Source organism: Argentina silus (genome assembly GCF_951799395.1).
Source record: "Argentina silus genome assembly, chromosome: 13".
Taxonomy (NCBI): domain Eukaryota; kingdom Metazoa; phylum Chordata; class Actinopteri; order Argentiniformes; family Argentinidae; genus Argentina; species Argentina silus.
The window spans coordinates 17,925,607-17,953,392 of record NC_139667.1 but is presented as its reverse complement, the minus strand read 5'-3'; the positions used below and the strand labels follow the sequence as shown (position 1 = coordinate 17,953,392).

Here is a 27,786-nt window from a genome sequence, read left to right as displayed (position 1 = left end):
GGCAGTAGACATTGACAGGTACAGTTGAAGATCCTGTGACCAGATTAGCTATTCCCAATTAGATGTCCTACTTTTAACTATAATTGGTTTTATTTTGGGAACCGTGAAGCAAAGGTGAGGGTTTTCTATACGCAGTTTAATATTTCTGCAGCTTGCACTCTCTCTCTTGTTTCTCACAGGTATGTACTGATGACCTATGAAGTGTATTTGAGATCAACATGTTCAATTAAATCTCAGGTATACTGTATTTCTAGCAACAGGTGTATTTTGTCAAAGCCATGTCAGATGTTGTTAATGTTATCTGAAAAGGAGCATCCAAAAAAGGTTTATCCAAAACAAAAGTAGAGAAATCTAAATATAAAGTAATGATTTGAAGAGTTTCACTTCATTAGCAAATGTTTACATTGTTACATTCATCATAAAAAACATAAATAATCAAGATTCATTCCAACTTCAAGAATATGATTATTATTTAAGCAAATAACTTTACATACTACTGCCCTTTCAAATGTATCATGAAGGGTTTTTATGTCATGACAGAAATCATTTTATAGAAGGGAAAGTACATTTTTGAAGTCATCACACTTTGGACCAGTGCTTATAACAACATTGACACTGAGCACAGAGAATGCATTCAAGTGACACACTGTCAAATTTGATCAACCATTTCAACAGCTGTCACGGCATTCATAATGTGGTGAGCAAATTGAACAACAGGAACATGTATTGACCAAAATAGAAGAATCATTGAACACATGTTTTCACAGATGAGTAGTGGTATTAACGCGACCACAAAGGAGAACTATCTTCTTCTCTTTTGTGGCAATAGATACAACACTCTCAGAACTTTCCCCAATTTAGCCATTGTAGTCAAAGAGAATTGAAACCATATTCAAAGGTTATTTGGGACTGCAGTTTGTGATTGCAGATTCTCATCTTGGTGCTTATCTTTGACTGTGTATCTGCACACTAACAACAGGCATCTTGTTGACCTGTTTAAGTCAACATACATCTGAAAAGGTAAAAGGCTGTACAATGTGCTGCAGTGTATCGTGCCCTGTTGTGGATCTGATAAGAATCTAATCAGCTCTACAGATCAGGCAAACACAGATCTCACCCTCCTACAACATGCCTTGATGTACTCTCACAAAATGTTCAAGGAGGCTCTCAGGCACATGTGAAAATAGGTCACTAAAGACCACTAAAGAGCTTTGCTCTCAAATAGTGTAGGTTCATTTCTCAGTAAGGTTTTGCAATTCTGCAGTTGAACAGTCTCACTACATGTAAAAAGAAAAAAACAATGTCCCTTTTTGAGACTGACTAAATATCGCTGCAATGTTTGTCTTTTGCCTCTCCTTCATAAACATACATGCAACATGATAAAGTAACCTAATGACTCAACTTCAAAATGTCAGAAGTGACTCCAATAAGTAAAGATGTAAATGATCTGATAATTACATTTGTTTGTCTATTCAGTCATTTGTGTTATTTTTTCACAGGTGAACAACATGAACGTGATAAATTACACAAGTGAAAATGATAGTGACTATTATTTAGATGGTGACTATGAAACAGATCTTTGTGACGCGAATACCAACAGTGACATTGGCATCTTCATACAAACCTGCGTCCATTCTTTAATCTGTGCCTTAGGCCTATTGGGCAACGCATTGGTGATCATTACATACGCGTTCTACAAGAGATCCAAGACCATGACTGATGTGTACCTTCTGAACGTGGCCATAGCAGACCTCCTCTTCGTCGTGGCCCTACCACTCATCATATACAACGAGCAGCATGACTGGAGCATGGGATCCCTGGCATGCAAAGTGCTACGAGGAGCCTACAGCATTAACCTCTACAGTGGTATGCTCCTGTTAGCCTGCATTAGCGGTGACCGCTATGTCGCTATTGTTCAGGCTAGGCGCTCCTTCGGCATCCGCTCCAAGGCTGTGGTCTATAGCCGCCTCATCTGCTTTGCCATCTGGGCACTGGCCATAGCTCTGTCCATACCCACGATCATCTACAACGAACGGGTCAAGGACACAGACCTGGGGGAGACTGTGTGCCAGATGGAGTTCTACCATAAAGCAACCGCTAAGCTGATGAAGGTGCTGGTGCCAAGCCTGCAGGTGTCTATAGGGTTTTTTCTGCCCCTGTTGGTCATGGTGGTCTGCTACTCCAGTATCGTGTGTACCCTGCTGACAGCCCAGAGCATCCAGAGACACAAGGCGGTGCGGGTGGTCTTTGCCGTGGTGGTGGTCTTCATCATCTGCCACCTGCCCTACAACGTGACCCTGCTCCAGCAAACGTTGAGTCTGTTCCAGCAGAGGGAGTGCCCGGCAGAGAAAATGATCATCACTACTCTGAACATCACCAGGAGCCTGGCCTACCTCCACTGCTGCATCAACCCCATCCTCTACGCCTTTATAGGGGTGAAGTTCAGGAACACCTTGCGGAAGATTCTGGAGGACCTGTGGTGCATGGGGAAGAAGTATATCTACTCAGGTCGCTCCTTGCGCCAGACCTCTGACGTTTATGTGTCGGTTTGCAAGTCCAAAGAGGGATCCAACAATGAGAACGGGTCATCGTTCACCATGTGAAGCTGTGTAAGACAATATCAATTGCTGTATAATGCTTATATAATTTGCCATGGGTACTGTACAGTAGGTCATGAAGAGACAAACGTTTATCAATGAGGATTTCAGTGTTTCCACTGCAACTAAGACTGTTATGAAGTCAGGGAGGAAAAGGATAAAATGGCTATGAGAAAAACAATAACCATTTAAATAATTAGGTAATATTTCACATTTCATGCGATGAGTGATAACCTAAAGTTGTAGTAAGGTCATGGATGTTATGTATCGTAGTATGTTTGGTAGCTACTGTATATACATGTATCTTTTCTATGTTTACCTTGGTACACAATACACATACATGTACAGTATCTGAGGAGGGGAAGGATGACTATTGAAATGTATTTGTTTTGTTTATCATACAGCAATATTGTTTGCATATTTTGAATGCTGCATTTTGCATGTTGTATGGCAGTGCCTACCCTGTGATTAAAAAAAAAAGCTGTTGAAAAGCCAAATAAAAAAGAAAATTCTATGTAAAATTGCATTATCTTTTATTATCTAATTATAAACTGCATCAAAATCTTAGGAAAGATGTTAGGAAAGATGCCAGAGTATGCATACTCGATCTGTATGAAATCCACCCCCCTACCACAAACCTGCAGTCATTTCACCCTTGTTTCTGACAGATACAAGCCATAAATTCTCCTTGTACAGATCTCAATACTGTACAAGAAGACTGATTATCAATGAAAGTTTAATTATGTTACAAACTGTTGATTTTGGTAAGTGTAAGGTACTGGCTGTTTCCGATAGATTTTTTCTAATATTTCAGTCTCATAATGGCTTCTTTGACTTTCATTGATGAAAGTATGGGAGTTCTGATTGGACCATCGACAAAGTACTAAGACAAAAATGCCTGAACAGACAGATAGTTCAAAGATACATTATTAGGAATACATGCACAAACCAGCGATGCCAACACATGTTGTAGGTCTTATAGAAGTAATTTAGACTCAAATACAAAAAAGCAGCTCCTCCCTCACCAGAGGTAGATGAACTTCACAATTTTGGGGTCCAGCCAAAGCTCTATTGTGGCTGATGTGTGAAATACAAATGACTTGAACTACTTGGAAATAACCCAAACAACAACAACTAAACAACAACAACAACAACAACAACAAATTACTGATGCTCAATGTTGCTGATGCTCAATACCTGATTTGATTTGCAACTCATACACTACAGAGGCGTAATGTGTTCTAAATGTCATTTGAATGTGGTAGTTTCATCAGGCGGTACCAGGAAGCAGGATGTTCTATCTATCGTTATTGGTATCTCTACCTACTTTACATTTCAACATATGTCATAGCATACATACTGTACTGTAGGCATTCTGTCCTTCTGACCGAGGCCCCAAGGCGTTTGTTCGGCCACGCACGCACATAGGCACGCACACAACCTGCCAAACATTTACCTGCCAAACATTTCCCGGTACAACTCTAGCTGTACCTCTATAAAAAATGAAAAACAAGAATAACAGGTTTGGAAAAGTCATCAATCCCCTGATTTAATACTTTGTAGAGCCACCTTTTGCTGCAATTACAGCCATCAATCTGTTTGGATGTGTCTCTACTAGCTTTGCACACCTAGATTGGATTTTTGCCCATTCTTCCTTGCAGAATTGTTCGAGTTCAGTCAAATTCCATGGTGAGCGGCAATGGACTGCTCTCTTCAAGTCCATCCACAGATTTTCTATCGGATTTAAGTCAGGGCTCTGACTTGGCCACTCAAGGACATTCACCTTTCTATCCTTAAGCCACTGCGTTGTTCTCTTGGTGGTATGTTTAGGATCGTTGTCGTGTTGGAAGGTGAATGACCTGCCCATCTTCAGCTGTCTAGCAGGACACAGGTTGTCCTCAAGAATTTGGGTGTACTTGGCAGCATCCATTTTCCCTTCAATCCTGACCAATTGTCCAGTCCTCGCTGAAGAGAAAGATCCCCACAACATAATGTTGCCACCACCATGCTTCACAGTAGGTATGGTGTGTTTTGGGTGGTGTGCTGTGTTTAGTTTTCGCCAAACATAGCGCTTGGAGTTCAGTCCAAAAAGATCAATCTTAGTCTCGTCTGACCATAAAACCTTTTTCCACATGGCAACAGATTCTTCCAGGTGTGTTTTTGCATAGCACAGACGAGACTGACTGTGGCACTTTTTCAGAAAAGGCTTCTTTCTTGCTACCCTGCCATGCAGGCCAGCTTCGTGTAAAGCTTGTGAGATTGTTGTCACATGCACAGACAGACCAGTCCCAGCCATAAAGACTTGTAAGTCCTTCAAAGTTGCCTTTGGCCTCTTGGTAGCTTCTCTGATCAATGTCCTCCTGGCTCGGTCATCCAGTTTGGACGGACGGCCTGATCTAGGCAAGGTGTTGGTGGTGCCATACGCCTTCCACTTCTTAATGATGCTCTGAACGGTACTCAGAGGGATAGCTAAAGCCTTCGAAATCTTTTTGTAGCCTTCACCTAACTTGTGCCTTCCTACAACTTTATCCCGGAGGCCGTTTGAAAGTACTTTTCCAACCATGGTGAATTCTTTGCAGAACCATGCGCTTCTAGTAGTGGAATCCTCAAACAGCTGGTTTTATTCTGAAGTAATCAAAACCACTACAATTGATGTCAGGTGGGGGGCAATTAGCCTGGTGTTTGATCTGGAAGTTGATTGGTTGCACCTGAGCAAGTTTATAATGGTATACTCTAAGGGGCTGATCACTTAACCAAACCAGGTATTTCACTGATTAATTTTTAATAATTGTCCAGAAATTTTAAATTTTAAATTTTCACTTTGATGATGAGGGTTATAATGTGTACATACAGCTCAAAAAAGTTAGATTTGATTTATTTTAATTTCCAGGGTGTAATGTGACAAAAGGTAAAGATTTCACAGGGGTATGATGACTTTCTATAGGCACTGTATGCTCCCTCTAGATCACTCAGGTCCTCTGGCACTGGCCTTTTAGTTGTTCCCTGGGACAAAGAACTATGGGGAAGCGGCATTTAGTTTCTATGGTCCTCGCCTCTGGAACAGCCTGCCAGAGGAGCTGAGGGCGTCACAACCTGGAAACACCTTTAAAATAAACCTTAAGACATACCTTTTTATCTTAGCTTTCTCTTAATCCATCTTATTTTACCCTCTTCTACTGTGCTACATTGGTCTCTCTGTTCTACCATGTTTCTTATTTGCTATACTATCATTTCCTTATATTACCATTTATTTTCACTGTATTGTTGTATTTTCATTGTATTGTTGTATTTTCATTATATTGTTAAGCACCTTGTGTTGCAATTTTACACGAAATGGCGAAATGGCGCAAAATTAACGCAAGTCCAAATGCAGGCGTTTTGGCAATTTGTGTCGTGTGCTGTCTCGCCTGTGCTCCGGTGGGTGGAGTAGCGGTAATAGAGGCGTGTTTATGACAATGAGCAGGTCAGATGCACTGAAAAATTGTGGCCTTGTAAATAGCACTAATATTTCAGACACACTTTGATACAGCTATCATCATGCTTGAAGCAAGGGATGATGCTGACTGGGTGATGCACTTTGTTAGATTTGCCTCTTTGCTTTTAGACAAACAAATTCATTTTTTACAGCTACACAAGCAGTATCACTGAAATGATGTGTGACAAACTAAATGCAGGAAAGGCAAGACTTTCTTTTTCAGTAATGGTTTTAATCTGGCCTCTGTTATGCAGGCCAGTTTTGAGGAGTGACTAAGATGTTGTTGACCCATGGATAATTTTCTCCCATCTTAATATTTGAGGTCTGTGGCTCTTTCAAAGTCGCCATTGGCCTCACGGCTGCACAACAACATGGTTTATTATTCTCTGGAGGAATTTGGAGGAATGGGCTGATCTAGTATGCATTATCTGCTTTTTAATGATAGACAGGAACCGTTCAGAGAGATTGATGTTTATTTAAAAATAATGTGAACCACCATTGTTGCACACAGATGAACTCAATCCAACTATTGTGTAACTTAATAGTAATTTGAGTGCTTTGTACTACTTTAGTTTTTGCCATTGCCAAGGGTTCACATACTTATTCACACATTTTGGTTATTCATTTTTAGCTATTTCTATACATTTTCTATCATTTTTGTTTGACTTTGAATGTGTGGAGTAAACTGAGTAGATTAGTTTAAAAAATAAAATGCATTTAAATGATAGGCTCCAACATAACAAAATGTGAAAGCTGTGTAGGTGTTCACACACCCATTCTCGGCACTGTAACTAGATTAAGGAGATGTAGCCGAGGTGATTTGGAATCATGCTCTTGTGATGTGTAGTCCTGCCAAAGAGTTACAGAGACACTTTTATTCAGTTGTTTATTCCAATGTTCTGGGAACTAAGAGCAGCAGACATCGAAAATTGAAATTGGGTCAACAAGGGATTTTCTCAACATATTTACCCCATCAGTCAGACACTGTGGTTGTTCTAGGCTGCCTATACTATGGTCTTCAAATTATTACATTCTGGGGGATCGTTTCTGCAGGCCAAAGAATACGATCTGTGTGGTCTTATTATCTAGCTATACTGGCAGGTAAATACAGAAGGCAGAACGTCGCATAACCGGGTGGCGAAGGTAGAAACCACCTGACTTGTAACCTGAACATTGCTATTTCGAATCATGCTGGGCAAACCATTTTTTTTGTTGGCAATTGTTGTTGCTTATGCTAATATTTGATAATGCCTTCCTACCTTAACCACTCAAAGTGAATGCCTAACCTTAACCAGTTGAAGTTAATGGCTAAACTTAACCAATCAAAGTGAATGCCTAATACTGCCTAACCGCCACGGAAGTTATAATTCACGTAACTCTTACACAATGCATCTTAAGTTTTTCCACGTATCTTACGTCAAAACAGGTGGTCAAACGCTCGTATAGCCAGATAATACGATCCCTAGACCGTGTTTCCATGGTCTGCAGAAACGATCCCCCAGAACATAATGATTTGGAGACTATGTTGGGTTACTCTAGGCCGCCTACATTGCAGTCGTGCTGCACAGATCAGCAGATCTGCAGCAAACCCACTTTTTTGTTATCACGTTGTCTTTATCATTTTCTTAAGTCTATTCCATAAACAATGACACTGCTAATAACAGTGGGGCAAGGATGTAGAACAGAACACCATGACTCGCATGCATTTTCATTAGACCTTCAATGGGTTTTCAGACAAGAATAAACCTTCAATAAAACAAATAAGTTCAGATACTGTAGCATTGCTTTCATCAATTGTAGTCTCTTTTTATGTTTTCCCCTGCCCCAACCCTCTCTTAATTGGAGGACATGCAAATAAAAATAATGATTAAAAATGTACAGCTATTTATCATTCCATGGTAAGGTACATATAATACTTACACACATACACATGTACAGTAGACACTTACTGTACTGGATAACTTCCCATCATTGCCTGTATTGGGTTTATAAGTGAATCGGTTAATCAATTATTTATTCAAATTTCAATTCCAACCTTCCACTTGCAAATATCCACAGGTTAGCCCATCTTTTCCCATCTTTCCCAGTATATTAACATTTTACGATTTCCTTTTGAAAGTCCATCCTTCTATTTTACTGTGATGTTTTACGAAGGTCTTGAACCTCTCTATTTGTATTATTTCTGCTGAAATTTCCCTAAAAATTAATATTTTATCTAAGAGTATAATCATTTCCCAATGAATAGGCCTGGTCCCTCAGATCCCCCAACAATATAAAATGCAGGTCTATTGGCACATTGATATTACAACCATTCCTTGACCTGAATCCAAAAATGAGTCACCGATGGACAGTACCAATATAGATCTATTGATTCTGTTTCCTCATGGCAGAATCTGCACAAGCCTGACTGTTCAATCGCCATATATTGAGCTTTTTTAAATCTTTTTTATTACCACTGAAGTGAGTGTTAAACTAAAGTCTTAGATTGCCAGAGGGAATGTAGAATAGTTAGTGTACAAGTTTGATTTGAATCCTATAGAACAAAGGATGATTCAGAGGCTCCTTACTGACGTAAGCACAATATAAAAGTGGTAAACATTACACAAAGCCATATTGTACATTGTTGGGTCAACAACACTTTCTCTGTGTTCTCTATTTGGAATAAAGCATTGCTTTTCTTTTGCTGTACATGGGACTGAGCAAAAAAATCCCATCAGTGATGAAGGTGGGCAGATAGGGAAATAAATAAAAGAAAAACATGTCAAACTTAGAGACAAGCAGGTATCTGTCTTTAGGGCGTCCAGCTGTGAGGGCGTCCACCATGGCATCAATGACCATGTTGCTGTCCTTTAACCCTGTCTCGCATGTTGACGCGAAGTACTCGCATGCCAGGTCAGTGTACTGTCTGTTGAATATTTGTTTACGTTTACCGTCCAGTTTCTCCCAGATGTCCGCCCCTGTTTTCTTCCTCAGAATATTTGTAGCAGGACCAAAATTTCCCGGTTGAATGATGCTAACCTGAAATAATCAATTTAATGTTTAATGTTTGTGGCCAACACACACACACACACACACACACACACACACACACACACACACACACACACACACACACACACACACACACACACACACACACACACACACACACACACAGCAACAACAGCTCTGCAGAGATTAACAAAGTAGCACTAATACAGTATATCATTCACCAAGGCACAACTTTACCTTGACACCAAAACTGGCCATTTCAACCCGTAAACAGTCTGCAAATGCCTCCAGTCCCCTTTTACAAACACTGTAGGCTCCCATGTTCAGGCAGTTGAAGAACGCAAAGATGCTTGAGACATACACCATTCGTCCTGTGAAAACCAATAAACATACACAGCAGAACGTCACAATGAGAGTTTTTAATGTCTATTACCTTTGCTTTGGAGGCTTGAGTGATTGTTGGCTATCATTTCTTATTGAGAGTAGAACAGAGGTTATAAGATACCCTTACCTTTAGAGGCACGAACCAATGGGAGAAATGCAATTGAGGTCCTGATGCTACCAAACAAGTTGATTTCAGCCATGTTGCGATAATCATCAATAGTGTTCCATTCTGTCTCTGACCAGTCGGAGATTCCAGCGTTATTCACAACAGCCCAAAGCCCTTCAAAACAATGAGCTTTCATTAAACATTTGTAATTCATTAATTATTTAAAGCCAATTCTGTAATTCTTGCATACCATCAAAGTGCCACCGACCAAAATAATGTAGATACATACATAAAGTCATATTCTTCAGAATCAAGTGTTTCCTTTTTGAAATGACTAACAAGACTACACTTACAGACCGTGGTTTTAGAAGCCGATGCAAAGCTCACCTTTCGCTGGCAGGTTAGACTCAACTACATGACTTGCTTGTTGCACATCTTCATCGTTGGTGATGTCCAGCTTAAGTATCTTCATGTTACCCGAGCTCTCTCTCTCCAGGGTCCGCGCACCATCTCCATCTGGAGACAGACAACCGGCGAAGACCACAAACCCCTGTGTGTCCAACCGCCGGGCCAATTGGTGTCCGAATCCGCTGTCACAGCCCGTTATCAGCACCGCGCGTCCTGGTCCCCTCCGCTTGTGGCTCCGGCGCAGGCGCGAAAGGCGAGGGAGGAGTAGGAGAGCGATGGTGAAAACTAAGGCGACACCAATGGTTCGGCTTACGAGGAAGAACGTTTGGGCGGCTGTGGCCATGGCAGCAACACTGAAAAGGGCCAAACTAATGACTCCCTGGAGAAGGCCCAACATCGTCAGGGTTGTTGTCGAGAAGTTAGAGGTATTTATCCCTGAAAGACAACAGAAGAGTTGGTTGTGGGGTAAATAATGCGAGTCATGCGTAAGCAGCACCCAAATTGGGTTCAAAAGGCTCGAATCACATGGGACTCAGGGCATTTCTCTGTCACAGCGGGCGTGAATAATGGTATGTTCGTCTGGTTCTTGGCCTAGCACCTAGTTGAAGAAGTCATAACTACAACATGAATGCATTCGAGTGGTTTTGAGGTGGGAAAAACTCTGCACTTCAACCAATGAGATTTCGTTTGCCATTCCTAATTAATGTTAACAAACTACAAACATACATTATACATACACGTGTGGTTGTTAACAATTAAATATGTTGAAATTCACTAGGTAGTCCTAACAACCTGACTTGACCTCTTGAATGTGTACTTTGTCCTTAATTGTTAAAACCTTCTGTATTATAAACCATGGGGTTTTTAAGATAGTAAAACTCTCTGCAAAACCCATTAAACAATCCCTTTTGTATTGATTTATTATATTAAGGTACCTTCTGTGTTTTAAAAACCCTTACAAAACCCCCCTTTTAAAGGGGGTATAACCCCTTTAATTGCACCCTTAGATGACAAATAACCTTAAATGTGTACCTTAACTTGTCCTTACTTTTTCAAACGAAGGTATCTTCTGCGTTATAAACCATGGGGCATATATGCAACGATGTCTTTAAACACCTGGTAAAATGTCTGTACGCGATCAATTCACAAAAGGAAATACAGTATACTGTCTTGAAGAAGAGATCATACTAAGCACGTCTAGCACCTTCTGATGGCCGGTTGTTATAATTACACCATCATAAGTTTTCTCTGAAAAATGGCAAATCACAGGTGTGTAAACACGTAAATTCTGCTCCTCCGAAAGAGTCTCGTACGAAGTTCAATGGATGCAAAATGCTCATAAGATTCTAATTTAAGAAAAATATTAATTTCTGGTGAAGGTACAGTCATTTGAAATCCTAATGTTGTGTAAATATTGCATTACATTTGTCGTTAAGGACTGTAATCACACATGTATGCTTTGCATATGCTTTCATGTAAAATATTATTTGTGCGGCTCAAAAGCTGAATGAAAACTTGCATTCAGAGTCTGTATCTCTTTATCACACATATGAGAGTGCCTATCTTTGTAAAAATTTGATTTTAAAATCGTAACAACGCTATTATGTTAAAAACAGACATTTAGGAAAAGTCAGGGAAGGAGGGGGACACACCGGCAGGGGGTTTCACAACGAGTTATTTATAGTGTCACATCGCGCCCGTGGATGTCCATTTGGGACTACTGTTAAAATGAATTATCCACTCCAGGAGTAAATTCATGTGGTTTCTATGTTCAATAAGTGAGAAAAGTGTTTTTGAATGGTAATCTAACTTCCAAGTGGTCCACTTTTCCAAACGTTTCATAAAGATTAACTAGACACTCAATCGCAATATGAAACTAATTTCATGGCACACTTGTCTAGGATACATTAAGCCATTTATATGGTCATGACTAAGTATATATTTCGCTGACATGTGCAGAAAATATACAGTAAACCTTCTGATCCGTTTCAGTTTCTCCATCTCCCATCAGGCATTGCAGAATTCCTCACAGTGAAAGTTGGGAAAATAGCCAAAAGAAAACAAACAGGAAAACAAACACGCCCATTTAATATTTATTATATAACCATAAAATGCGGCATCAGCATACAAAAGCCACTTACTACCGACTGAAGTGACCTTTGATGAGCATTGAAACAGCGGTGAATTTATCTTCAGCTTTCTGGTTAGTTACCACACCTCTCAGAAGGCCCTTCCAGTGTCTTGAGGAAGATGAATCGCCTCCTGTTGATCCTTTCTGCAACCTTGCTGTTAACAGTTGAGAGCCTGACCAACTATGATAGGTTGAGGACGGTTGAAAGGAAATATATTGATATGGCTATCCAACATGCAAATGAGCAGTACAAGTCACAGAATAAGCACATGGATTTCATCAAGACCATCGGAACGCCAGTGGTAATCTTTGACAATTCATTTTCTCTAAAGTATCTTTATTTTCAGATTAATTGATTAGGAATGAAATTACTTATTTAGTATTCAGATTCAGAGATTCATCATTAGTGCATGTGTATACAGGTGGTGTGGAGCATGATTTGCTGTAACAATGTAAAAGAGGTCAAAGCTCCTTACAGCATGTTAATGCATACAGTCTTACACTACATGCATACCCCATTTTAATAGGTGGTTTAAATGTTTATTCCCCCCACTAAGCCATTACCCAAATGCACTACTGTGTTGAGAGTCACTATATTGGTAAACATACTTGCTTTCTTGTCTATAGATCAACCATAGGGTTTACATCAACTTTTTCTTGAAAGCAACAACCTGTACCATGGCTGGTAGTAAAAGTGAACATAAACATCGCAGTGACTGTAAAATTAAACAAAATAGGGTGAGTAGTTGTCATTAATATGTGTGACATACAGTATCTTACTGTGATGATTTCTAATTTGTGAAACCAATGGCGGGGTTTGGGGATAGGTGTGCGATGTGTACTGTGCAGGCAAGGCTAGTCTGGGACGACTGCTACTTGTATGTTACAAAAGCCATATTTTGGTTTGGAGTCAGTTTTAGAAGCATTTATCTGCACTATTAAGTTTGCTCAGCTGCGGGTAAGCACTAATTTCATTTCATTTAACCTAAAAATCTATGCTAGTTTTTGAGTACATTTCCAAACTAAATAAATGCCTCACAATTCAATGTATAGTTTCATTCACAAGTAGTCAAGCTGGTTTGAGGGTAAATTTCTGTGGCAAAAAAAAAGACTTGCTCTGACTTGCTCTGTGCTTTGGCCAAAAAAAAGTCTGGAGTGAGATTGTCTGGTTTTTGTCTCTACAGGCATACATAAATTGTGTTGTTTGTAGCAATTCCCAATGGCCTGAACCCTTCTTTGACTGTATTCACCACAAGGATGTGAAGCAGGTACAGTATAGAAGCTTCTGCACAATGTAAAACCTTATGTCACATAGGCTACATGTGATATACACACACTCCTAGTTTATCCTATTTAAAACAATGTGTTCAAAGTCCAATTGAAAAATAAAAATGTTCTTTTTATGTGAATATTTCTTTCAGAGAGAGACAATACGATCCAAGAAATGCAAGAGTCCATTAGGAAGGCATACAGCCTTATCCTGAACGCAAGAAGACATTCAAACTGGTTGCATTGGGTGTCTCTCAAGATCCACTATGCACAATGTTATTCATTTGATATTGTTGACATCACCAAAAGATCTCTCGATCTCTAGATCTCTCGATTTCTAACATTTCCTGTACATTCCTATAATGACCGGATAGTGACCAGCACCAGTGTTCACAAAGCATCTCAGAGTAGCAATGCTAGCAGACATCAGGAAATGGCTGTGGTCAGCACAGCCCTGTCTGTGGTCATGGGTGTAATTGTCCTTTGTTGATTGTTTCTTTTCTTACAACCACAATCACATATAGTACAGACATGCTCTACAAATTACATTAAATATGCTTACGCTTTAATCAATACATTTGCTTAAATAAAAAATCTTTTAGCTTCTGACTCTGAATTACTAATGCACAAACACAAGCACCGTCTGTGACAAACAGGTGGGCAAAATCAATGAAGGAAGCTATATCCGATATTGTTTCTTGCATCATATGAAATAATTTTTTCTTGCAATTTAAAAAACACATTTTGAAATAATTATAATGCATTGATTTCACTGTGACCCTGTGAGATACTATTTGTTGAAGGTCTCCACTCTCCACAATAAGAAAGTGAGTATGTTCATTGGTACTGGTATAACAAACAAATGTACTACTAATTGAGATAAGTAGTACAAATACATCAATTGTCTGTGTGCGCGCGCGTGTGTGTATGCACTCTTTTTTCGCAATTAATGGCACTATAGACCGCTTTCAGTGTTAACAATGTAATGCTTGTAATGCAATAGAGTGAGACGGCCATTCGTTCAGTTCCAGGCACTTCGTCGAATATCCGGAAGATTGAGGAAAACACTGGGGCACTTCCATAACAGCCCTGTCAAAGTAGCCTGAAATCACGAATTGGCGACACTTTTGTACATTTGTATTCCCATATGAATGTCGTGCTTGATATATTTACGTATGATCTTCGCCAATCAACTGCTTCACTTCAACATCAACCAGCGGGTGCTAGTTGGCTAGTAATGCCAGCTAAAGTAATCGTCTGTCAGGTCATATTTATTGCATCTGTGGCGGCAGTTTGCCGTCGGTGTATGATGTAATTCAAATCGAAATGTTCTTAGCAACACCCAAAACAACAGTGTCAGGTTTAAGAGAACAGTGAGAATAAGTTTTGGGTATTTTTGCTGGGTGTTAACGGCACGACCCTGCAGCTTTCCGCAAAGTGAGCGACGTGGTCTTATGGATTCCCATTGGCCGTCTCACCCTATGCCGCCTGAGTAAGATGCGCGCCCATGTGGGTCTCAAAATACCCCACTCTGGGCTGGAGTTGACGTGGGCTGTAGTAAACAAAATCAACAACTATCCTGACAGCAAACTGCACATGTATGTCTGGGTACTCAATAAGGTGAAGCATTTTTTGTTGGTGTTATTTCATTTGTGGAGCTAAGAGCTATAGCCGCTGCACCATCGAGAGTATCCTTACCAACTGTGTCACAGTATGGTATGGCAACTGCTCGGCATCGGACCGGAAAGCACTGCAGAGGGTGGTGAAAACCGCCCAACGCATCACCGGTTCCTCACTCCCCTCCATCGAGGCTGTCCAGAGCAAACGATGCTTGCGTAAGGCACGCAGCATCGTCAAGGACATTTCTCACCCCAACCATAGACTTTTCACCCCACTCCCCTCCGGGAGGCGCTACAGGTCTCTCCGCACCTGAACCAGTAGGTTCAGAGGCAGCTTCTTCCCTGCGGCTGTCACCCTACTGAACTTGAACACTGCACCGACCTGACAACCTACTACCCCTGCAACCCCAACCCCCCCCCCCGGACAATTGCACTATTGCACTATTACTCCCCTCCCCTGCTCTTACTCATACCACTGCTCTTCTGTACATACCTGTCCATACTGTTCATACTGCACATAATGCACATATCCTTATATTTTCTTTAATACTACTGCACATACTGTACATACCTGTTTATACTGTTTATACGGCATTCCATATTTATATTTATTCTGCTATCTACCTCATGCTACTGTTAATACATATATACTGCTAGACTGCATTACCCATACAGCTCATATGCTGCTACACTGTTCATACTGTAACTATTTATTCTGCTATAATGCTACTGTTACTCATATACTGCTATACTGCACTGCTATATTATACTGCACTACTACTGATCATATATTGCACTACCTGTAAATACTGTTCATTGCACTTTCTGCTATTTTGCACTTCTGGTTAGACGCTAACTGCATTTCGTTGTCTCTGTACTTGTACTCTGCACAATGACAATAAAGTTGAATCTAATCTAATCTAATCTAATCTATAGTATAGAGAGGAGAAGTTGGCTCCGACCCTTGGTACCAGAAGTGCATGTCTGTCCTCTCTTCCTCATTAGCTGGATTTCCAACCTGTATTATAAGGGATTGTTTCAAATCACCGCCCGGGCCAATAACATGTTGTGGCCTTAACCAGTGTCAGGCCTGTACTGCAGCCATCTTCAGTTGTTGTTTGTTATTACGCTTTTTGCCTAAAATCTTATTATCAGGAAATGAAATTCATGTTCAATTGGATTTAAATCTGAAGATTTACAGTCAACAACTTTCCACTTTTTGGCTCTGCCCAGTCAGCTACACTTCCAATATTAACTATGGACATTTGCTCCGCAAAGAAGAATATCAACATATGTGACATATCCTAACCAATCAGGAGACTAGTCATGGAAATGTTCTCTCTCAAAACTCGTACAACCAGCCTGTCACATATTTACATTACAAATTCCACAGCTAAATCGAATCTATACACACACTCTAGAAATCCTGAAATGTCACATAGCAACCCGAAAAATAAACTACTCTGTACCACTGACAGTGTGGTAGCAGACTCTCAGCAACATACCTCACAGCCAACTCTCACAAATGAATCCACCTCTTCCCCATTAGGTTAGTCAGGGCCAATTAAGATGGCCCCCCGTGTCTCTCTACCTGGTCCCGGCTCGGATCAGGCGCTGCTCCTCCAGCTGTTGCCCAGTGGGGACTGGCCTACAGCCTGCTGGGATATACCCTGGATCAGATCAGATCAGACCCCATCACTGGGCCCCCCGAACCAGAGTAGCAAACACGACAGGTGCAAGTCAGGATGACAGGAGGAGGGAAAAAAGGGGGGAACACCAGGAAACTGACGCCCCATCTCCCTGAAAACAATTAGCCTTGACTAGAGCAGCTGCTCAAGCAGAGGTAAAGGGGAGCTCTGGTTGGGTCACGATGCACATTTGGAATCTGGACAATTCTCAATGTATTGCATACTGTAAAAATGTATCTCTCATATCAACTCAAATAAGTGGTCTGTCAGTTCACAGTATGGGATGGCTAAAAGGACGTAGCATTGGGTGCCATGTATGGCGCCACTGGGGCTGTGTACCCCTCTAAGCCCTCTTTATAGATTCTAAGAAAAGAAAAAATAAACTAGAAAAGACTGTCAAACAGATTCCTTGAATATATGCTACTCCTACAATGACCCAAGAGTGACCTGTGCCCGTATTCACAAAACAACCCTGAGTGGCAGTGCTGATCTAAGATCAGTTTTGTCATAATGAATATGAATATATGAACAGATGGGGACCTGATGTCTGCTAGCATTGCTACTCAGAGATGCTTTGTGAACACTGGCCTTGGTCACTATCCAGTCATTATAGGAATATACAGGAAATGTAAGAAATCGAGAGATCGAGAGATCTTTTGGTGAGGTTAACAATATCAAATGAATAACATTATGCATAGTGGATCTTGAGAGAGTGGCCAATGAGGATAGAATAAAGGTTCAGAATGAATACACTGACTTCCACTACAGCATAAAATACAGCACACTACAGTTAGTCTCTCCCTTACAAGTGGGGCAATACTTTCCTCTCCCTCTGCCACAGACTATAGTACATTCAGACAAACATCTGGATGTTGATGACGAAATCATTCCTTTAGACTCCAGCCTCCAACTAGTGCCCCAGACTCAGGCCTGTAATTCATGTTCTCCAGGATTCCTAATTGACAGAGAGTACTTTAGGCTGGTGGGCCTTGCCTGTACAGAGCTGTACCAGCACACCCCAGGGTCTCTCACCGCTGCTTCCATACCAACTCTGGCATGACTGCTGAGAGGCACCAGCATCAGGGGACTATGGAAGGGGGGGGGGTTACAGTGTGTGTGTATGTTTGTGAAGCATGTGTGTGTAGAAGAAAGAGAGTGTTCAAAGTGTGTGTGTGTGTGTGTGTGTGTGTGGGGGGGGGGGGGTGCTACGCCTGGACCTTTGTGTCTGTGTGTCTGTGTGTGTGTGTGTGTGTGTGTGTGTGTGGAGGGACTAGGGAGTTAGGGGGGGGGGGGTCCTTGTACACACGCAACCAGCCCACCAGATGGACAGGAACTGCATGGCCTAATTGTAAGACTTGGCCCTGGTCCCAGACCAATCCTGAAGAGAAAACATTTCAAGAGAGGAGAATGTTTTTTCTTTCCAAGCCAACATGACGTTTGCACAGGCTGCCCCGCTTGTTTTTCTGGAAGAGGGACAGTGCAGAGCGTTGCGTGCGTTTCCCGCCCTGTTAAGGCATTTGTTTGGCAGTCCTAGATGTGTTTGGCAGTGCTGTGTGTGAGAAATGACTTTCCTGTCTGTGTGAGCTCAGGTCTTGTCCCTTCACAGATAGAAGATAAAGGGTCTTCCTCACAAGGGCCTCTCAGTGTGTGTGTGTGTGTGTGTGTGTGAGTGTGTGAGAGCGAGAGAGTGAGTGACTGTGTACAGTATGCAGCCAGAGTATGAGGTGAGTGAGTGAGTGTGTATGTATGTGGGTGTGTGTGTGTGTGTATGATATGTAGATGTGTGTGCGTGGTTCAGGCTTGCTGGCAGGCAGATGTTTCCACAGTGAGATGGGCTGTGCACACAAACAGATGCCTCCAGGCTTGAAAAATAGTCCTTCTGAGCCTTTTTTTGCTCTCTGGCATGAAATAAATCTCTGGCCTCCCTTGGACTGTCCACGGAACAGTCAACCATTGGCAGCTTCAGTAAACAATCCAAACACTGGATGTTACAGGACCAGTGTAAGGACCACCAGATGGGGGAAGGCGTTGAAGGGATTATTTTTGTCAAAATACACAAATATGTTGTTTTGGTCTATTAAAAACAATGATCCTTTGGGTTGGGCTCTGTTACAGCAAAACGTGTACTAGCTAATGCTTCATTGAGACTGGCTCAGAACCAATGTGGTCCAAGAGGTGAGCGTTTGGGCTAAGCCAAGGAATTAGAGCATTTAATGTGACACTTAACTCGTTTATTGGGAGTCAGGTTAAAGACCAATGACCTGAGAAACCTGGAGTGGTGTGTGTAATTGAACCGCAGCATGGTGTGTGTGTGTGTGTTACCTTTTCCAGGCACCATCAGCCAATCATGAATCTGCTGCCAGACCAACGGCGGAATGATGTCACCCCCTAGAGGAATGTTTTTCTAGCCTGCAGAATCCATCCCTGGTAGCCATCTTAAACCAGAGAGGTTGAAGTTCAGTGACATGCAAAACAAAGTGAGAAAACACACACACTCACAGACAAACAAACAAACACACACACACACACACACACACACACACACACACACACACACACACACACACACACACACACACACACACACACACACACACAATCCTTCTACTAAATCTCTTGACCCCATCTTCACCCACTGCTATCATGTCAGTATCAGAGTGAACTGGAAAAACCAACAGGAGACTTAGTTAGATAGAAAACATGTGGCGGGGATTGGAATACTATGTTTATTGACTCTGAAGAGTTTGCAGAGTTTGACAGCCAGAGGTTAGTGACACAGGGTTCGGTTTCATTATGAAATCACACTCTACCAGAAAGAAATCCTCTTCAATAACGTGCCTGATATCTGACAACCTGACAACATTCGCCCCTTGGCAGGGGCTTTTTTCGCTTGGCTTGTGAAGAGACACATGTTTACACATCAACTGAATTCCCCCTATAAAACCTTCACACAAGTTTGCTTAGGCCTGAGACATTTCCAGACTTTTTTAGTTGGCAAGTACAACCGTTTTGGTTCCTCTTCTTCTCACACCTCAAAACGAAGATTTCCCACACTCGGATTGTGAGGGAAAAAAGTAGCCAACTTCTCAATCTAGTTTCTCACATTCTGACAGATAAGAGAATAAGGGATGAGAAAGGGGGGTGCTGTCAGACCTGTGCCCTCTGGCTTCAAAAAGGAGGGAGATGTTCTTTGTGTTTTATGGGGGCTAACACACACACACAGCCTTCCTGGCTGACCCATTAGGGCCATTTCAGGCCTATGAGAGCTTATTAAGAAGCCTGGCAGTAAGGGGATTATTGCTGGCCCAGACTGCGCCCTGTTGGAGTCGACTAAGGAATGCAGGGAAGTCAGTCAGCCATTCGTCAGACAAGATTAGCTTACTTCATGAGATTGTGAGACCCTCCCACCCAAACCTCTCCCAACACCCCCCCCCTACCCCCCCCCCCCCACACACACACACACACACACACACACACACACACAGTGGAAGATGGTATCTATGTCAAAGCCCTATGGCAGAAAACTTCCCACCCGATTTTGCAGTTAAGTATACAGGATACATTCTGTTTAGATAATTAGAATTAATAGACTACGGAAAGAAAGTTGCCGTTTTCATACGGTAGAAAATCCTGAGAGAGAAGGAGGGAAGTGTGTGTGTATGTGTGTGTGTGTGTGTGTGTGGGGGGGTATAATGTAGCACTTTATTTGGCACAAGTTTCAGCTCAGTTTCAGTAAATCTAATTACTGTAACTGCAATGTTGGGAGTGACAAAAAAAATGGGATTGTAATCAAGGCCTGAAGTGGACAAAGGAGCGTAGCCATATGATGCTAACAAGTCCTCTGCTCCCTGGAGTCCCTGGTCAGCTTGCTGTGCCGAAGCCGAACCACTTACTGTACACTCTTACTCTCTCACACCATGTAACACAAAACCATAACCCATTGTAATGGTAAAACCAACATAGGTAATGTATGCTGTGCGGCATATACAGTGAGTTTGCATGTCACTTTGGATAACATGCTGGCTTAGAGGCCATCCCAGCTTAGAGGCCATCCCATTCACTTCCACTGGATGTGGACGCTTTGAAGCAAACACCCGGATCCAAAGTTCTCCCTTTTATCCCGTCATCCAGAATAAGAATGACATTCGAGTAGAGAGGCGACAAAAATTCCCACCTTGGTTGGTAAAAATGCCAGAATGAAATTCCAAGACGTGATGAGGGGAGTAGTTGAGGAGGTTTTTTTGGAGAGCCAGGCCATGCCAGGCCAACCCTGTGCTGTGCAGCTGCAGCCTGGGGAGGGGCGTGTGGAGGGTTCTCTGTCTGCTTCACACTGTCTGCCTATGTCTGGAGCAGGCCCTGGAACACCTACAGCACTTCCTCACTTACATAATCCTGACTGGCCGTTTTCCCTCCAAAGTCAACACTGGGGTTTCATTCAGGGATGGGTGTTCCAGACGGAAGGAGGAGGGGGGATAGGAGAGAGAGAGAGAGAGAGAGAGAGAGAGAGAGAGACCACATGCCATGGCCATCTCTGTCCTCTAGAGGGCTCCATATCTCATGCCTGAGATTTCCAGGGTCCCATGCCAGCTATGGTGCTGCGGGTCCCATGTTGCCATGGTGATAATGGCTTTTCCTGGACTGGAGGAAGGGCTTTTATGGGTCGGTACTGGAAACCTCATTGCCGTGTTGCAATTTCCATCCGTTCCCCTGTTCCTCTGGTTGTGAGTGCACACTCTACCAGAGGGAGGAGAAGGATCAAGCCCTCTCCATTGGAAAGGAAGAGGGATGGAGGGAGGGAGGGAGGGTGGAAGGGGGAGAGAGGGAGAGAGAGACTTCCTAGGTCAGACTGTCAAGAGAAAAGCCAGGAATGCACATCAGTGCGATCTGCTATATGTAAAGACTGATTTCTCCAAAGTTTCAGGAACAAATGGGGTTGTAAATATTGAAAGGTAATTGAGGGACAGCCTTGTAAAGGTAGACTCAGCGATCTGACGTTAGAATGGGAAGTTGGATAACTTCAGAGATGTTTTAGCTTCACCCAAGCAAGATGTTTCACTTGTTAGCGATTCCATAGAAGCACAAGCATGGTAATGCAACATGATTGTCTCATTGAAAAAAAAGTGGTTGAGTGAATTGTCTTGCTTAACACTAGCTAGCTCTTTCGTGGCTACGTCATATCGCTGAGTCCACCTTTAAAGACAAACTCCAGGAACAGGGTATGGTTGAACATTACAGACAAATGGAAATGTTTGCAAGAGCCATCATATATCATACTAATTGAGACCAATTAAACATGAACCACAGTCAAAAATGTCAAATGTAAATTCTCCGTGCTTTACAAAGTCTCAAGAGCATTTTTGAAATGTTGGAAGTCCTTTTTAAAGGTGGTGCATGTTGCATAGGTAATATTATAGATCTTTGATCAACAAAGAAGGCCACCCCAGACATTAGCTGTCTTCTTAGTGGTCTGTTTACAACACTGATTTATGTCCTACAAACAGCACATATGTGAACCAGACAAAGACATGGAGAACAATTGACAATCAACGAGGATGAGGATATGCGATAATGTCTATAATTACATGAGGTATCAAAAGGCATTGTAAGTTCCCCAGAACAAGAACAGTTCTAGCTAATACTCTGACCCACTACAAAGAAAATCAAAGGATGCCTGGCCATTCTCAAACATGTTAAACATCAATCTGGGTTCATTTAACGACAGTATATGGTATATAACACAAATACAATACCAGACAGAGAAACAGACTGAGGCTCCATTCGTCACAGCGAATTGGGTTTCCAGGACAAAAGGTATTCATTAAACATGGAGCTCTTTTGTTTTGTCTTAAAAACAAAATCCACATAGACAATGAAGAATGGGTACAGTTTTGTACAAGATTGACGGGGAAAGCCAATTAGGTCACATCTGTTTTGAGACATTTAACTCTTACATTAATCTTAAGATATTGTACAGTATATGGTGAAGTACACGCTTAACAAAATATCTCAAGGGAGTAGCATTTACCGTGAAGAACAGGCAAGAGAACAGGGAGATGTATTTCAAATGTGGCCTATTTTATTATTGTCAAGAGGCATACATACATTACAGTGCAAACAATTCTTTGGCAAACTTACAATACAATTGTCAGATAGGTATCTACTTTGACCACTCACTTTGGGACAGTGTAGGTAAAGCATGTTCAGTCTTGCAGAGCAGTGCATTCCGTTGACAGTGGGGTTTTGGGGAGGAGGATTGGGGAGACCACAATAGGGAGAGTTTGGAATGAAAATAAGGAAGTCATAAAAAGACAACATGGTTGAATATGAACACAACAACCAGCGATGCAGAGGAAATGAAGTCACAGTGCAATGGGAAGCAAACCTGGGGGGCTGGGGAAGCATACACACGCATCCTCTCTCTCTCTCACTCACACACACACACACACACAGAAATGTACACACATGCACACAGACTGTACACACACGTACACACATGGTAAAGCAGAAGTAAAAACAATGATAATGCAGGTGAAATGAACAAGGGAGGAGGGATGAAAGAAAGTGAGAGAGGGAGGAGAGAATAGGTCACACTGAAACTGTCCAGTATAATCACTTGCTATGTTCCAAAACTATAGTGTTGTCCTTGAAATTCTTAGGGAAGTCCTAAAAGGCATACAGTACGAGTACGAATGGTGATTTATGAGAGAAACATTATCAGAACGTTTACATTTTGACCACAAATCAAAAAAATGGCAGAACTGCTGTCTGCAGTCACAACAATCAGGAAGAATACAAAGAGAGCAGCGGGTAGCAAATGAGTTGTGTTTCAGCTAAGTGAACTAGTGGAGAGGGTTAAGTGAGTTGAATTTGTGAGTGTTTGTGTGGGTGTGTGTGTGTGTGTGTGTGTGTGTGTGTTGCTCCTCTGAATCTTTTGGCTGATAACGGACCATAGAGAAAGCGTCCAGAGAAAGCTGAGCCAGTTACTTAATCGACATTACTTGATCCCCCCCCCTCCTCCCCCTCCTCCCCTCTCATATGGCTTCCATTATAGAGGAATTAGGGGTCAGAGAGGTAGAAGTCTGTGCTTCACACACTTGGCCAGATGACGTCACCTCGGCTCTCAGCGTCTCCCACGAACCTCTGAGATGAGAGCCAGACAGAGAGATGTCTCACCCGCTTCAACCCTAACAGAGACACACTGACGAGCCTTCAGAAAACCTGATGATTGGTCACACACACACACACACACACACACACACACACACACACACACACACACACACAAAAGCCTTGTAGCGAAACAAACAAGAAAAAAAGGCAAGGGCAGAAAAATCATAAGGGAAAGGAATGTGTGAGTTGTGTCCTGTGAACTCCAGCTGGAGGGCTGGAGGGCTGTGGGTTGTGAGAGCATTGAGAAGCTAGAGTTGGAGGTATGGCTCCAGTCCTTCAATGTTAGAGTATAGATCAATGCTGGAGAGTGGGATAGAGAGGCCTCTATGGCAGGGGAGGTTGGTGGAGGTAGAAATCGGAGGATGGACTCCTTGTTGTGCATAGAATGGAATGAAGAATGGTATCAAACAGTAAAAAAAAAAAAGTATGTTTGATACAGTTCCTCATTCCATTCCATGCCATGCATTACAATGAGCCCATCCTCCGATTTCCACCTCCACCAGCCTCCACTGTTCTATGGGTAAGACTGAGAATACTGCTGCGGTAAGTTAGCAGTAGATGTTGAGGGTCAAGTCATGACCTGACATCAGCACACATAACTCAAATGTTCTTTCAAATCTCTTCTAATCATGGATGTAGTGGAGGATAAAACTGTTTACGCCCCTTTTCTTCAGGTGAATAGCATTTACACACCTTTTTACAAAAATAAGCTTAAAAATGTTGACATTTAATGTTAGCGGATTTTAACAATAGCGTTCACACATTCACCATTTTCTCCTGTGTCAACCCACCTTTTTCTCTACTTCTACATCCATGCTTCTAATGCATAATTTCCATGTACTTCAAAGTTATGCATGTGTATCTCAAGTCAGGATTTGGCCCTGAAATAGGAATGCTGGCTTGACATTGAAAGTGATGGGACGAAACTACAACTACAGTGGTAAACAACCGTCTTTCACTGCTTTTTGAAAGCATAATATGTATGAGATGAGAAGAGCATAAAGATGTTATGAACATCTTGAGAGTTGGATAGAATGCCTTCCCATAAGGAGTGGTCATGCCTTGTGGGACCTCCGCCCCCTCACTCACCCTATCAAACTCCCTCAAGTCTATAAACTTGTTTACATGACTTAAGGGAGAGCAGAGAAAATATGTCTAAAATACCAGATGTTAGTTAACCAACAGTGGCCATTGGAGACAGAAAGGTAATCAGTAGACATTATTTTTGCATTACAAAAGTTTTTTTGTAGGCCTTCACATTATCTTCATATGTAAGCAGATGATACAAAAAAGGGAGACGTACATATTCATAATATCATATAAAGCACCTATAACGTTTAGTAAAAGCTGAAGTAACTCGTTTTTATTCAGTTTGTACATAAAATGTCTTTCGAGCGAATAAAAAAATGATTCTCTCAAATGGGATTTATCATGAAAAGGCACATATAATGAGTGTATATATGTTTCTTTGCATATATATATATATATATATATATATATATATATATATATATATATATATTAAAAAAATGAACAAAAACAATACTTTGAAGGCTGTAATTTAGTGACTAATTCGTTTAGAAGGAAAAAAAGGAAAAAAATAGCACCAGTTTTTTTCGGCATTTCTAACCTGAGAAAGCTTTGTGAGACAACATGGTCGTTGATGGGTCAATCTACTTCCCTTTCCTGCACATTGGCAGGGCCGTTCCCTCCCCTCTCTCTACCACGCATTTGTGTGGTACAAACGCAAACGCAGTGGCGGGTAACACTAGAAGAGGCCTCTGCACCCTTATTAGGTGCTTTCTATGGCCCTGAGTGAGGAAGGGGGATTTGTCCATCTGTCCATCCAACTGTCATTCCATCCTTCTGTCCATCCATCCATCACGACCACTCTCCCGTTGCCAGTGGATTTGAAACCAAGCCTCAGGCAGTTCAGTTGGCCATGGGGACATGACAATCAAAAAAAATAATAATATCCAAAAATGAAAAATAATGACAAAAAATAAAAACTATTACAAAAATACGAGGCAATTGGGTGCTGGTGGCTATCAGGCTAGCACACCTTCAGGGTCTTTCCTTCCCTCTCTCTCTCTCTTTCTTTCTTTCTTTCTTTCTTTCACTCTCCCTCTCTTGCTCTCTGTGTATCAGACACTAGGGCGTGGAGCTCCTGAGGGTTATACGTGACGGCTGCCCCCCGCCTGCTGGCTCCCGCTCCCAGCCGCCGCCTCCTGGTTCAGACACACTGGGCAGCAGGCGCCTTTTAGCTTAACAGGCCTCTGGCACTCCACCGACGGGCACGACTCCACAAAGCACGTCACCTGGGAATCCTGGGGGAGGCGTAGAGAGAGAGAAGGAAAGAGCGAGGGAGAACGAGAAAGAGAGAGATCATTAATATTGCCATTGGCTCAGTTGGTTAACACTGAATTAACAGGCTCTTGTTTTTTCTTATGCTAGTAAGGATCACTGAATTGCAAAGAAATGCAAGGGAAATTGGGTTAGAGGAAGATAAGAGGGAGAGAGGGAATGAGAGATAGAGGGAGGGAAACTAAGGAGAGAAAGAGAGAGCGAGAGGGAGGGAAAGGAGCAAAGGATCGAAAGAGCAGTTTAAAGAAGATCTGGTTTGGTATGAGGGAGAGAACTATTCCCTCTGCCAGCAGGGGCCTGGTGTGTGTGTGTGTGGCCTGCCTGGTAGTTGAAACATACAGTTCCACAAGTTAAAACGTGATAGAGGGGGAGATGGAGAAGAGAGACTAGGGGGCATACAGTGACACATACAGGGGCCTGGTGTGTGTGTGTGTGTGTGTGGCCTGCCTGGTCCTCGTGTTCCCTAGATCTGGTTTGGTATGAGGGAGAGAACTATTCCCTCTGCCAGGAGTAGGAGACATTAGAGACACACAGTGATAAAGAGGTGAAAGGGACGCGGTCGAGCAGAAAAGTGACACACTGTACACGGGCACTGGTGCCAGGAGTTGGGCACTGCCAACATGGTACTTGAAAGAGGTGTAAGGTTGGCATGGGCAACAGGCAGGAACAGAAAGAGAGGGGTGGACTGGGAGTTGCTGCTGGCACAGGAATGGGCACTGCCAGTCTGATAAGGACGCCCATCTCCAGGGACGAGAGGTGGGAAAAGGGTGCCAGTAAAGCGATAACTAGGCTGATTAGTCTGTGTGTGTGTGTGTGTGTGTGTGTGTGTGTGTGTGTGTGTGTGTGTGTGTGTGCGTGAGCGTGTGAGAGAGAATGTGTGAATGTAGCTAGTCCAGTCTGAGTCTTAATTTACTATGTTTCACAGCCCACTGACCCAGGTGCAGCTTGAATCAGGCAGGGAGTGATAAATATATACTTCACTGTGTGTGCTCATTAGCATCTGTGTATGAGGTCTGTATATGTGAATGTGACTGTGTGTGGTCTAGAAGTGTGTATGAGTCACACCTGGGTTAAATATAATTCAAGCTGCGCTTGATTGAGCTTGCCTGGCTAGGGTTGGGCCGGTGGAAAGTATTATCAGGAGCATACAGTGTACAAGTGTACACCTAATTTCCGTCACACCGTCCATACTGTTATTTTGGCATTCTACCCGCCAAATGCAGGAGCCACAATTTATTAAATTAATAAAATTGCATACGCATAACACGCAAGGCGTAATTAGTGACACTGTGGAACATTTTGAGGCCACTACGGTAGCCAGCGAGGGAGAAAAAAAGGTTCTGAAGCTAAGCAAACAAATGCATGCACTGACTGTGCTTCTCCAGCTAGGGGGGGGGGGAGTTGTTTTGGCGTAAAACAAAAAAGTATGGCAACATTTTGGATTCAAACCAGGCATTAACTGCAAAGCACATGACGGAATACTACCTCACAATGACTTTTGTTAATTGAATAGGCCGCTAGATTCAGCTTGTGCAGTAACATTCCGGAGGAAAACGTCTGCTGTAACTTGGGGCGCTCAGAGCC

The 27,786-nt window shown here is 42.3% G+C and overlaps 3 protein-coding genes and 1 long non-coding RNA gene across 5 annotated transcripts in view; 2 read left to right on the top strand and 2 right to left on the bottom strand.

Annotated features, from left to right (window-relative positions):
• On the top strand, positions 1-3,087 carry ccr6b (chemokine (C-C motif) receptor 6b). Of its 2 annotated transcripts, none has more exons than XM_083682775.1 (2): positions 1-114; positions 1,500-3,087. In XM_083682775.1, exon 2 carries the CDS (start codon positions 1,509-1,511, stop codon positions 2,601-2,603), a length of 1,095 nt encoding a protein of 364 aa, XP_083538901.1. In that variant the 5' UTR covers positions 1-114; positions 1,500-1,508; the 3' UTR covers positions 2,604-3,087. The 2 variants fall into 2 exon arrangements, with proteins under 2 accessions (XP_083538901.1, XP_083538902.1); XM_083682776.1 differs by having other exon boundaries at positions 61-114; positions 1,654-3,087.
• A 3,877-nt stretch (positions 3,088-6,964) lies between these two features.
• LOC310814627 (D-beta-hydroxybutyrate dehydrogenase, mitochondrial) lies at positions 6,965-10,304 on the bottom strand (the record flags this gene model as incomplete). The annotated part of the gene is made up of 4 exons (XM_083684121.1): positions 6,965-9,090; positions 9,301-9,434; positions 9,575-9,727; positions 9,941-10,304. The coding sequence occupies 4 exons, from the start codon at positions 10,302-10,304 to the stop codon at positions 8,725-8,727; spliced, it is 1,017 nt and encodes a 338-aa protein (XP_083540247.1). The 3' UTR covers positions 6,965-8,724.
• Positions 10,305-11,693: 1,389 nt separating this feature from the next.
• LOC310813693 lies at positions 11,694-13,919 on the top strand. The gene is made up of 4 exons (XR_014554556.1): positions 11,694-12,394; positions 12,720-12,830; positions 13,277-13,360; positions 13,514-13,919. It is a non-coding gene; the product is annotated as an uncharacterized lncRNA (long non-coding RNA).
• A 10,400-nt stretch (positions 13,920-24,319) lies between these two features.
• The window catches only part of pxdn (peroxidasin), a gene marked incomplete at its 5' end in the record, with an annotated part of 54,911 nt that continues 51,444 nt past the window's right edge, over positions 24,320-27,786 (bottom strand). Inside the window, one exon of the mRNA XM_083682767.1 lies at positions 24,320-26,165. Within this exon, the coding sequence (XP_083538893.1) occupies positions 26,013-26,165 (153 nt within the window). The 3' untranslated portion in view covers positions 24,320-26,012. The remainder of the gene's footprint in view (positions 26,166-27,786) is intronic.

Coding starts and splice junctions, on each gene's coding strand:
- ccr6b (XM_083682775.1), top strand. CDS start 1,509: ATGAACGTGATAAATTACACAAGTGAAAATGATAGTGACTATTATTTA.